The 12,181-nt window shown below is 43.1% G+C and overlaps 1 protein-coding gene across 1 annotated transcript in view; it reads right to left on the reverse strand.

The window, feature by feature from the left end:
- Window positions 1-3,099: 3,099 nt before the first annotated feature.
- DDAH1 (dimethylarginine dimethylaminohydrolase 1) overlaps window positions 3,100-12,181 on the reverse strand; it is a 55,842-nt gene continuing 46,760 nt past the window's right edge. Inside the window, exons 5-6 of the mRNA XM_039727184.1 lie at window positions 7,838-7,981; window positions 3,100-7,595 (exon numbers count right to left, since the gene is read on the reverse strand). Coding sequence (XP_039583118.1) covers window positions 7,479-7,595; window positions 7,838-7,981 — 261 coding nt within the window. The 3' untranslated portion in view covers window positions 3,100-7,478. The remainder of the gene's footprint in view (window positions 7,596-7,837; window positions 7,982-12,181) is intronic.

The raw sequence follows: 12,181 nt of genomic DNA on the forward strand, positions 1-12,181 counted from the left end.
GGGCAGGGCCGGTGCCTCAGGCCGGGCCCGGACCCTCGGTGCGGGAGCGCTGCCCTGCCCTGCCCTGCCACCCCTTTGCTGCCCTGCCCTGCCCTGCCCTGCCTGGAGCGTGCGGGACGGTGCGGCTCTGGCGCGGTGAGAGCGCGGGTTTGGGCCCCTCCGCTCCCGGGCCCGCTCCAAGGCCGCGCCAGGCACGGCGCCGCATCCCGGGAAAGCGCGCACCGGAACTTCAGCCGTCCGTGCTCTTGCCGCTGACACCGCTGGAAGTCCTAAAATTTTCCTTTCAGCAGATAAACATGAGCATAAGTAGAAGTGATCAGCACTGAGGTTTGCTCTCAGTAAGGAAAACCTGCCAGTTTTATGGTAGCTTTACAGTTTTGCGGTGTCTTTGATTGACATGCTTTGTTAATGCAATAGTACTTGAAATATTTATTGTGACAATATCTATTTTACAGTGGTAGCAGTCCCAGCTTTAAAATAAACAATACTCGCTGCTCATTTGGGGCACACCTGCTCACAGCCCATGGTGGGTTATTCCCACCCCAAGAAGCCTTTCTTTGCTGTAGTGCATTTGAATTTCTCAGAGCTGTGTGTCTCTGCAAAGTAACCTATTTATCTCCCATTTTCCTGCTCAGAGAGCTGCAGGGCTGACCATTTTTTCCCAAGTTCAAGTGCCTACATTGATCCTCCCTAATCTCTGCTATGCACCCAAAATACGTGGAAAGCTTTCAGCTCCTCTGATGCTTCCAAGGGATTGTGGCACTTCTGAAACAGAGCCAGGCATCTCCCCAGCCCCTGACTCCCACCCTTGTTTATTGTATCACACGCCTTTCAGCTCTTCCTCGTCAAGGTGAATTATATTGTGGGCTTTGCTGGCTCCATACCACACTGCTGATAAAACATCTATCATGCATTCTGGATTTAGAGCATTTGTTAATAACCTTGCTCAGCAAGAGGTGCAGCTCAAAGCCATGTGATGTCTGGAGGGTTAGGCTGCTGATTCCTGAGCCGTGCAGGAGACAAACTGGAACGATTTAACTTCAGCAGTCAGGATGGGAGCGTGTGGTTAGTGAATACAAGAACAGAATATATTTTAGCAGACATAATGCCAAAACACCCTACACATTAAATCCTACCAGGATTTAATGGTGCAGGCAGCAGGAAGAAGGCCACTCTCTGCACGACACTCATTTCAGGAGAGTAGCAGCCACTTGATATTCAGAAGTGAGCCAGGGATCATTTCCTTCAAGGCAGCTGGGAAGATTTTGGACATTGCCTTGTTGTGTGAATGTATACATATGTAGTGTGCATCTAGTATAATTTTCTAGACTAAATTTCCAAAATAAACTTTGAAAACTGTTTACAACCCAGAGGTTTTTACAAAACTCCCTGTGACGATGAAGAAAATGCTGTAACACTGTCACAGCTCCTAAGGTCAGTCAGCTCTGCAGAGCTGTGCCTGGCTCCAGGCTTTCTTCCCCTCCTGCCCTCACTGATCCCCAGGCAGCATGTCCTTACTGCAGAGCAGGGGCCTCTCCCTGGAGGTTTCACGTGCTCCCATCCATTCTCCTGATCCTTGCTCTGGGCTCTCAGGACAAGCCCTGCTGGAGCTGGCAGGACAGCCCAGCCCCTGTGGGAGCTGTGGGACTCTGCAGCTCAGCTCCTCGGGAGGAGGAGGAGGAGGAGGAAGCTGCCAGACAGAGAGAAGGGAAGGAGTTTGGTTTAGTTACAGATCGAGGGCCCGTCCCAAACTCAGCAGATACCAACGGCATGTTTCAGCTACTAAACCCAGCAATAAACCTACAGGTCATGAATTTTGGGGGTGAGGTTGTTGAGAGAGCATCAGAATGTCTGGGCTTTATGATGCAGCAGACAGTGACTGATTTTTTTGAGCAGCATGTACTTAGAGTGGGGACTGACTCTGTACACTCAAATGTAGAAATCTCTACTTGAAGTAATATCCTACAGCTAAGTTTTGCAAAGAACACTCCTTGTTAAATTACTATGATTTTGCTTTTTTCAAGTTTGATATTCCATGAGAAACTTCTTAATGTGGCAAGTGCATGTGGCTTATCTATATTTGCTAATTTTTAATCACTGCCATTAAGAAACAAATTCAAGTAAATTGGTACCAACTCTCTCCTGCAGACACAGATACACATGTAAATGAAGTAGTTAAAATATTAATTGCATCACACTAAATGTATTCACATTAGGCACAGCACTGATTTAAATATATTACTTAAAAATAATACTTTTAACCAATGTTGTAAAATCAGTATAAAGGCTGTATTTAGATCCTGTGTCCCTACTTCTCTGGCAAGGAGAATAATAGATTATGGTTTGTTTAAAGTCCTATTATACTAGCAAAATACAGTTTGAAAGTGATGTAATTATTTTGCTACAGTTTATTAAGAACTTCCTACTCCGTTAAATTATCTTGGGTGTCTCAAAAAGCCGAAAGAACAATCCTGAGGCCTGGAGCAGTGTCCCCTGGGCTGCCAGGAGGTGGCACTGATGGCCCACGAGCCCGTGCACACACACGGAGCCCAAGGGGCAAGCACAGGGCAGCACAGGAGCACTCTGCAGCACGCCACAGGAGTGCTCGGGTGTAACACACGCGATTATCTGTCAGGTTACCTCAAAGCAATGCCTGCAGTGCAGCTGCCTCTCCTGAGATTGTGGGGGAGAAAAGACACAGGAGCTGTGGGAATAATTTAACCGTAATGGGAATGCCACCAAACCTTTGTAGTTTCACCTTCTGTAAGTTACAGTAAGTGCAGGCACCACAGAGAAACCTACTGTACTATGCTAACATCTGTTTTGTTACCTTGGACAGCAATAAAATGAACCATGACCACTCACAGGCAGTATCTCCTCTCTACACATTACTCTTAAATGTAGAGTCTAAAATTGTAATTTGTTTTTAAAGAGTCAAGATTTTCCCCTAACAGAATTAAGGGTTTTAGTGCTAGTGTCTATAATTGGCTTTACTTCTAGGAATGTAATAAACTTGGAAATAAAAAGACAGCATGAAACAGTATTAAATTATATTAATATACTTTCACTTCCAAAAGAAGAAGCACAAACTAAACAGGGTATGGTACAACTGACACTTTATTCCTTCGTGATGGAGATATACAGTATTGAAACTGCAAGAGTCACAAAAAAAATTAAACCAAAGTGCAAACCTCTATTAGAACTGATTATGGAATGTATTAATGTTTTTGGCACAAAAAGTGGGGAATTATATACTGCAACAAGATTAAGTTTAATGAATGTAATGCTTCTGTGCTCAGTAGTCACATTTGTGCACTGCAGAACAATACAATGTAAAACAGTGACTAACACATTCACATACAACTCCATACAATTCACATCACACGTCCAGTTAAAACTTCTCTGAAAATACATGAGGTCCACTGATACTTTGTTCACAATCACTTAACAAATACCATTGTTTGAGCAGGCTTATCTTTTCAGCTTCCTTATTGATAAAAGCAAAAATAGACAATCTTAAATAGTAAATTATTTTCCTCAAATGGCTCCATGTGGATGTTGATGTTTTCTATTAATTTGGCTCGGACTTCATTGATAAAACATATTTGAAGCTGAACAAAATCAAAAGCTCTTTTTTTCCATATTTTCCAATTTGCTGTGAACAAACAGCATTCTGTATACTGGCTTTTTGTTTTCAAAACTGGACATAGTGGTGCCTATGAGCTCTATTCCTATCACATGGAAATCACCAAAAAAATCAAGAGCATAGCTTTACACAGTGGCATCTATTTAAAACTGAATATTAGCATGGTAAATGGAAAAATACATAAATGGAAGAATTCAAGTTTATCTCATAAGGTACAGTATGCATTCACATTTTCATTACAGAGAGAGACACTGTATTCACATTCTGCTGAAGAAAGAAACCCACATATCACAGATCTCCCTAAACTCTTAGCAAAGATAACATCCATGAAATATCTATACTGCACATTCGGGCTCTTTCATTCCAACTGAGCTGAACTGCCTGCTGAAAGGACAAATCCTTTGATGAGTAATTCAAGCCCCACTGCTGAGCTATTACCACAAGAACTTCTGACTGGTCTGCTCTGTCACACAGCCTGACAGTTGTTATCAAGAGTTTTATGTGGGCAACTATCAGTGTTCAGTGTCTCATCTTCCTTTTTTGGTTTGGGATTTTATTTTATTATTTATATTAATCAAGGATGATGATTTACATCAGGCATCTGAGAAATGTTCTGGTGACAAAATGTACAGGACATGCATTAGATGCACATGTGTCACTGCAGAAATGTCCTCACAACTGAATTCTTTGTTTGGGCAACAGAAAAATAAAGAGCAAACAACAAGAACAAGAAGCATTTGGCATGATTTTAATTCTTAGTACCATACTGCAAATACATAAACTGAAGTGTTCATAATATTTTTCTTTCTAATGCCAGAATAAAGATTAACAGGAGAAGCTGTGAGGTGAGGGCGATCCCACTAACCAGCTTAGGTAACTTTTGGCATCAGACTAAGATGTAACCTAGAGCATCTATGTTAAGAGGCTGTGATTCCTACTGAGGCCAAGAGAGAGAAAGCAGGTGTGGTTTTAGAGCACCTCAATTTTGTGTCTGAAGTTAGACAGTTTGAATACAACAACTGAAGGAATTCAGATCCCTCAGCTGCTCTCTTGCTTTCTGTATACCAAAATGCAGCCCTGAAACCAAAGAAACCTAAATGGCAAGAGATGAAAAACCAACCTCGTTGTCTACACGGCTGTTTCTCAGCTCTGAAATCCCAACTCCTCCTCTCCCTCCCCTAGGGAACCAGAGAAATTCATTGTCACACATTCTATGGCTTTCAAGGACACAGGGTAACAGCAGTGTCACCAGAAATGGTTCTTTCTTTTCTGGAGACATCTTTAAAAGAGGAGTCACCCTTGTTCTTCTCTGATTCTACAGCTCCTGCTGACTGTCATCCTTCCAGCTCAAAACAAGTTGCTCAGATTCAAAGCAGACCCCTCAGTTTTCCCTCTCTCCTGGCACCTACTCAAGGAGGGAGTGAGTTTAGGATAGTCCATCATGGCTTGGGACACTGTGGAGTGAACAGTGAAGAAAGAGAAGTGAAGAAAAAGACTCAAGTAAGAACTGAGGAAAGAAGGTAAAATCACTTGGGATTAAGCACGAAAAGTGCTCATCATGCCTTGATGAGCAAACTAGAAATGAGAGTCTGAGGAAGGAGACAGGTGAGAGGTGAGAGAGACTGGAGGAAGAAAAAAAGCAAAACCAACACTAGAGAAATATTTAACAATAAATAAAATGGAAATCCTACAGCCTAACTCTCCCAGTGTAGCCCCAGGAGGCACATGGACAAGTCAGGATGGGGGGCTGTTTCAGCTTTGACAGCTCCCAAGGCTGCACAGGTTTTTAACAGAGCACAGCTTGCCTTTAGGAGCTCACAGCTCAATACTGCAGGGCCACTTTTGGCACAAAATCTCTGTTTAATGTCAGGTTCTTTTGAAATGTGTGATACTTTATCAAATATTTAAAAAGCACCAAGGGAAGGCAGAAAAACATTCCCCACTGCAACATTTACATCCTGAGAGCCTGATCACGTGGCTCAGGTTTAATTGATGGTGCAAGGGAATGGAAGAGACAAAGAGGGAACTTTAGGATCACCCTTTGGGACAGGAGAATCATAAACAGAAAAAAAATACCCACTTGCTGTTTGGCTGGCTGAAGAACTTCTTTGGGCCATGTTCTTTACACATACAATATATTCACTCATCACTGCTCTCTTCCCCACCTGGTGTCATCACAACAAACAGAGCACCCACGAAGCAGCAGGTGTACTCTGGGAGCTGCCAGGAGGTTTTCCTCTCATCACCACTGAGATGCAGTGTGAGTTGTGCCAGAGAGAGCCTACAAGCACGAGTACTTGTGTTTTCTCCCTTATGGCTGCACAAAACAGCTCACAGGTTTCCAAAGGATATCCCAGTGGGCATTTGGTTAATTCTGTTTGTTTTCCTGCAGACCACATTGCCCAAGCCCCCTCACTCACTTCCTACTGTGCCTCAGCAACACGCCACAAGTGGTTCAGGAAAGGTGGAGGAGATGTCTAGGAAGCTGATAACATGTTCAGACTATTTGTCAGTCTCTGGAAAGTTCCCACTACTGCCTCTGTTTGGGAATTGCTCCCATCCTTAGTTTACAAATGATTTAACAAGAAGCATGTGAATACAATGCTGTGTGCTTCACTTTGCAGTGGCCAAAAAAAAAATGCCATGACTCAGTGGGTAAACATGGTGAGGAATTTGCTACAAAAATTATATTTGCCTTAACTGAATACCACAGTGAATATTCATGCCACTAAAAAAATGTAAGATTGTTATTGTTCCAAGGAAAACCATCCCAAGGGCAGATAAAGAAAAAATGACAATCTTCCAGGAAAAAACAGCTTCCCTTATTCATGGTATAATCCAGGAATAGCTGTCCTTCAACTACTTCTATCACCCTTTTCTTTTGAATTTGGCTAGTAAGTGGCCTCCAAATTAAGAGAAAACAGAAAAGAGAAACAATTTTTAAGATGTAAACAAAGACATTTAACTCCCCCATACTTTAGATTTCTTTTTGATCTCTGCATTTAATTTTTGTGGTCCAGAGGCTTCCTAGGATCTGGCCTTTTTAAAAATTCCTCTCCCATTCTCACCACATTGAAAGTCATGGTCTTAGCAGGAAACTGGGACCTGAATTGCAGGAGACAACTCGTGTGGCTGCACTACTCTCTTCTTCTGTCATTCATGTTTCCCAGGCAGTCACTGCCCTTGAACACTCCCATCAGAGGAAGCTTTTCCAAAGCTGGTACCTGGTGTCTGAAATGGATTCCAGCCACAACTCTGTGGCTGTCACAGCAGCACTGTGATGTGGCCAGGACTGTGAGCACAATCCACTGCCCCCTGTCCCAGTAGTGCATGGAAAGCTTCCCTACCACACAAGGTTCATGAGCCCACTGTGTTTTCTTCAGTCCCCCTAATACTTTGCACCACTGAAAGTAGAAGACTGAGGAAGGAAAAAAACCATGTAGAGCAAGGAAGCAAGAGAAAAGAAGACAGAGGGAAACAGTGTAAAGACAACAGAGGTGCTTGAAATATTGAGAATATCAGCTGAGTTTCATGAAATTTTCACACAGATATGTTAAATCACTAAAGCTAAGGGTTAGCCATTATAATTGTCTTCTGCTAGCCCATGGGACTAACTTACTTCAGAGTTATGTGCTCCCAACAAACCCTACATCCACTTTATATACCATCTGCAAGGACATAATAAAAATTCACAATGCAAAAAATCTGTAAACAAGGGTTAGTAGCACAGTGGTACAGTAGATTGTCAATAAAAACAATAAAAGTGTGGATACAGATTCGTCTACCTTGTGTGTAACATTATTGCCAGTTACAAGGGAGGGACTCTGTAAACTCATAATTCTGAAGCTTTGTTAATAAGCACAGAGCAACAGGTGAGTGCCCCATCTACTTTCGCCAGTTCTGTGTTGGCTATTGGGATCAGCATGTGGTCCTTCAGCTTTTCAAATACCTGTTCAGGAAAGAAAAATGTAAGGGAAAAATCATTACACTTCACACCTCTGTTTTCCCTTTTCTCTAAGTATCTACAGAAGGAACAGACATGGATTTGCCAGCAGTGCCAAGCCATCCCATCACCGTTAATGAACAGGAACAGTCACGGTGCACGTGGCCTTCTGCCTGTGGCACTCACACACATCCCCCTGCAGCAAGGGAGCTGCCAGGGCCTCGCTGGCAGCCCGGGGTGGCTCTCACCTTGGCACTCTCGGGGTACTCCTCGGGGGCCCGGTGCAGCAGGACGTGCCCTTTGCTGGGGATGTTTAAGTAGATGCAGTTTGCCGCGGCGTCGTCAGGCACTGTCAGCTTGTCGTAGCGGTGGTCGCTCATCTGTTGCATGGTCTGCCAGGAGACAAAGTGCAGCTGTTTAGATCAAACACAGCAGCAGTCCCAAAGTAATGGGAGAACAGAATCTTCAGGAATAGCTAATTGTGATTGCCAAGGCAGTCAAGGACCATTTTGCTATGCAGCAAGCACAGATATTTCCTTTTATCTCTGCCTTTAGAGGAGAATCTACTAAACCTAACTAAAAGGAGCACTAGAAAACTGAAAAAAAAAATTGTGCAATGGTTCTTGCAAGCATTAAGCAGGGCTCTTTGTAAGCATCCTCTGTGGGGTCTTTTCCTCGAGGATTGCACACTGAGTATGCAAAACTGCTCCTGACACTGATTGAGACTATAGGTGCTCTGCACCTATAAAAAAAAAAGCAACCAGTGTTCAGTATTTATGTAATGAGTATGAATTAAACCAAACAGGACAGGAATGGTTCCCAGCTTGGATATCAGCCCAATCTTAATTCTTTTCAAGGACCTCTGTTGTGCCTTGCAGGCAGTTACTCTTTCACTAAGCACCTGTGCTGGGGAGCGAGCAGGCACGTCTGCGCTAATCCTCGTTCCCAAGGGGACAGCACAATGCCCGCCTTGCAACAGGAGAGCTGCTGGGTATAAATATAAGGCTCATACACAAATGTAGACCCTGGCTGGCTGGAATTTCAGAGACAGAGACTCTCAGGACACGACAAGCATGCAATCCCATGTTTTGGATCAGACCCATTTTAGTAAGGATGGGAAAAGCCTGAAGACAAGATGCCTGACTCCCAGTTGTAGCATTCCAGCTTTACATCAGCTTCAACCTCACAGAGACCAAGAATAACACAGAACTGAACAAGGCTCAAAGTCTAAAACTTTGGTTCTACTGAAAGCCTAAGCAAATGCAAGGGTTTCCATTTCTTCCCCAGCCCACCTGTGTTCCCACATACATTGCACATACATGCAAAGATGCAAACAGAAAGAAAAGGCTTTTTTTTTCCAGCTTAAAATATTATCTTTAGAAAAACCTGGTATTTTGTTAACAAGATTTTTCAACTAAATTCCCTTCTTAGGGGGAACCCAGAGATTTACATCCCATAGCAGAAAGCAGACTTCAATTTTAGGCACAATTAAGTTTGTCACTAAATTGCTTCCACAGCCATTCATCTGTCCTACTTCTCATTCATTACAGAAATACCACAGGTAGCTGATTTATAACAGGGTCTACACAACATACTGGGAAGCGACAAAGATCTCATGCTTGCCCACACCTATGGTAAGTAATTCCCTTATAGGTCTACATTTTTCATGTTCTAGCCTGAGTCATCCACATCCCGTGGAGAACACGAAACTCACAACAAAGAATGCCATGCATTCCTGAGGAAGTGTTATCAGATTGTCATTTCTTGTTCCTTCTCATGTTATGAAACTCTCCCAAGTTCCCAAGGACACATCTACCTCCATAAAAGGTTAATGTGTTTTTCTGGACAAAAATCCTTGCACCTTTACTTCACCAGATGTAATTTTGTATTTTCATATGCTTAGCACAGCTGATTTCTTTTTTTATAATTTTGTTTCTGTTATGTTGCCAAGATGATTTTATTCTGCTTTCCTTGATGTTGCAGACATCCTGCACCTAGTGTGGCTCCTCTACCTGGTAGCCAGAGTCAGCAGACATGTTCTCTATCTGCAGCTTCCCTGTTCCTTCCTATACAATGTTGTTAAGTCTTGACTAAGGAAACACTTATTAAATCTGCACTAAAATACATGTATCAGTAGAAGAAAAGCCACTGTGTCTGGATTTCACTAAGCTCCCAAACAGTTGTTCTTTCCCCACTCCTTGTTGGAAACAGAATTCTGATATTGTAGGTTTTCTGTAGAAAGATCAGAAATATATTGTGAATCACTGTGAAATGATTCCTTATGAAATTATGAAAGAATTCTTAAACAGAAGGGTAAAGACAAGTCTCCCATTCATTTGCTTCTGCAAAATGCTGAAGTGGGAAGTACACCAGCAAGCAGAAAAAAAGGACAAGTGGCAGGGCCCTAGTGCCTCAAGGACCAGCTTTGGGGAGCCCGGGAGATGATGCCAAGGGCACATTAAAAGGATTGTTTTCAATATTAAAAAGCACACAAACAGTGGCTGAATTAGTACAGAAACAAATCAGAAAACCTGAGTGAGAAAGTGAGACAAAGCAGCACAGGAGTTTGAGGACACAGCTGTGATAGTGGGACTGGGATCTCAGCTAGCTGGAACAACACCACAAGAAAGCTTTTATTACTAACTGGAGGTTTGACAACACAAGATTACTCTCTTCCTCAGCTCTTAAGATAAAAAGGAAATCATATTTGCAAGCTTTCATCACTGTTATAACTATGCCTGACTGTTGCAGTAAAATTTCAAAAACCACTTACTTGAGAGAGTGCCCAGGCAATAACACCCCAGACCTGCCCCACAGGGAGGCTCTGGATGCAGCAGAAATGCACCAATACGACACAATCAGGGCACTTTGCAGACCCATGTGGTTTTCTGTATTTCTATTATGTGAAGTCATTAAGTACATGTGCCTGGCCAAATTGACTCCAGGGCAGAGAAAAGGAGATAAAAGCAAGGTCCTTTGATTGTATTTTCTATCAGATACATCCCAAAATAAGATGCATTTATAGAGGGCTGGCTTTCTGTCCACAAACGTGGTACAAGCAGCTATGTTAAGAGCCAGGCATTTCCCGTATGCCTAGATTTTCTGGGAATTTTCTTCAGCCTAAAGAGGGTAATTTTCACTGCACATTCTCTCAGCCCTTAGTCATGCTTTCCTTATGTTGAAGTCATCCACATAGCCTAAAATGCCTTCTCTATAGCTTTTTTACAATGTGTCCTCAGACAGCTGAGGTAATGGATAAACTAAATAATCCTAACTATGAAGCAGCATTATACATGAAGGAAAAAAGTGTATGCATTTTGGGTCTGTTATCTCTGATAGAGCTAAGATGACTGCATGCACTTTTAAAAGAGGCCAAGCGTAGCTACAAATGTTCCCCATGAGGAAGGCCCCAGTCTGAGCCCTGCTGCCTGCTCACTCTGGGACTTACACACACCCAGATTGCTGCAGGACAGAGAGCGACCAAACCTGCCCACAACGCACATTTGTATCTCCAGCTCCCCACAAGCAAAACCAAACATGCACTGAATGCTCCCCTTGCTAACAGGGCATTGAGCACTACACTTAATGCCTGTGTGATGCTGGTAGGGAGTCACAGATTTCCAGGGTTTGGTGTTTATATTGATTAGCCACTGTTTTCCTGACTGCTAACATTTAAAAGAAAAATTAAATCTAAGCTCAAGTGGAGTGTATGTAACCCTACACCCATGGGATCATTCCCTCACCAGCTTTCAGCCATCCTTTCTTAAATCCTTCAAGTCAAGGTATTCTTAAAAGAAAATAGTCAAGTCAAACTATTTAAGATAATTCTTCTATCCCACCTCTTTTCTTTCCTTGCAAGCACATTGAACTTCAGCCCATTTGACACTGATGCTTAAGCAACCTTTGACCTGAGATCCAAGAGAATGAAAGGGGTGAGAAAAGATTAAACTACTACAAGGCTTCACCTACAATGACAAAAACAAAGTATTTTTTGTGGTGCAGGGCAACTAAAAATGCATTCAGCATTGTCATTCTGTCTGTCCCGGCTGCACACCACTTTACACTGAAACCAAAACTGATTCACTGATGTATTGCCCTGACTGTCCTTTGAGTTCCTTCCTAATTTCTTCGTATTTAGAGAAACAATTGGCACTGGAGAGAGAAAGCAGCAGCCTTTGGGTTCAACACAAGAAAGTGCAGGACAGAGTGGAGCTGATGAGCTGTGCCACAACGCCATGTGCCTCATATGGGACACAGCAGCTTCTCAGAGTTTCCTTGAAACAAAGCAGTGACCATGAAACACTTGGCTAGGCTGGCCAGAGGGGACAGAAGAGCAGAGCTGGAAAAGCCAGCGACCTTGCTGGAATGTCAAGATCTATCAGGAGTGTCCCCCTTGACATGCAGACAGGCAGGAGAGACAACAGTGCAGTAGATTCAGAGGGAAGGGGCCATCACAGCCACTGTGAGCAGCATAAATCAAAGGAGAATGATCTAAGCCTTCTTGTCAGGCACTAGGAAGACTGATAGAGATACAGGACAGGACAGCACAGACCTACAGACACAAAGCACACTGAGGATCTCTTTGAAGCCAG

The sequence above is a fragment of the Passer montanus genome, unplaced genomic scaffold (genome assembly GCF_014805655.1).
Source record: "Passer montanus isolate IOZ18808 unplaced genomic scaffold, ASM1480565v1 scaffold60, whole genome shotgun sequence".
Taxonomy (NCBI): Eukaryota; Metazoa; Chordata; class Aves; order Passeriformes; family Passeridae; genus Passer; species Passer montanus.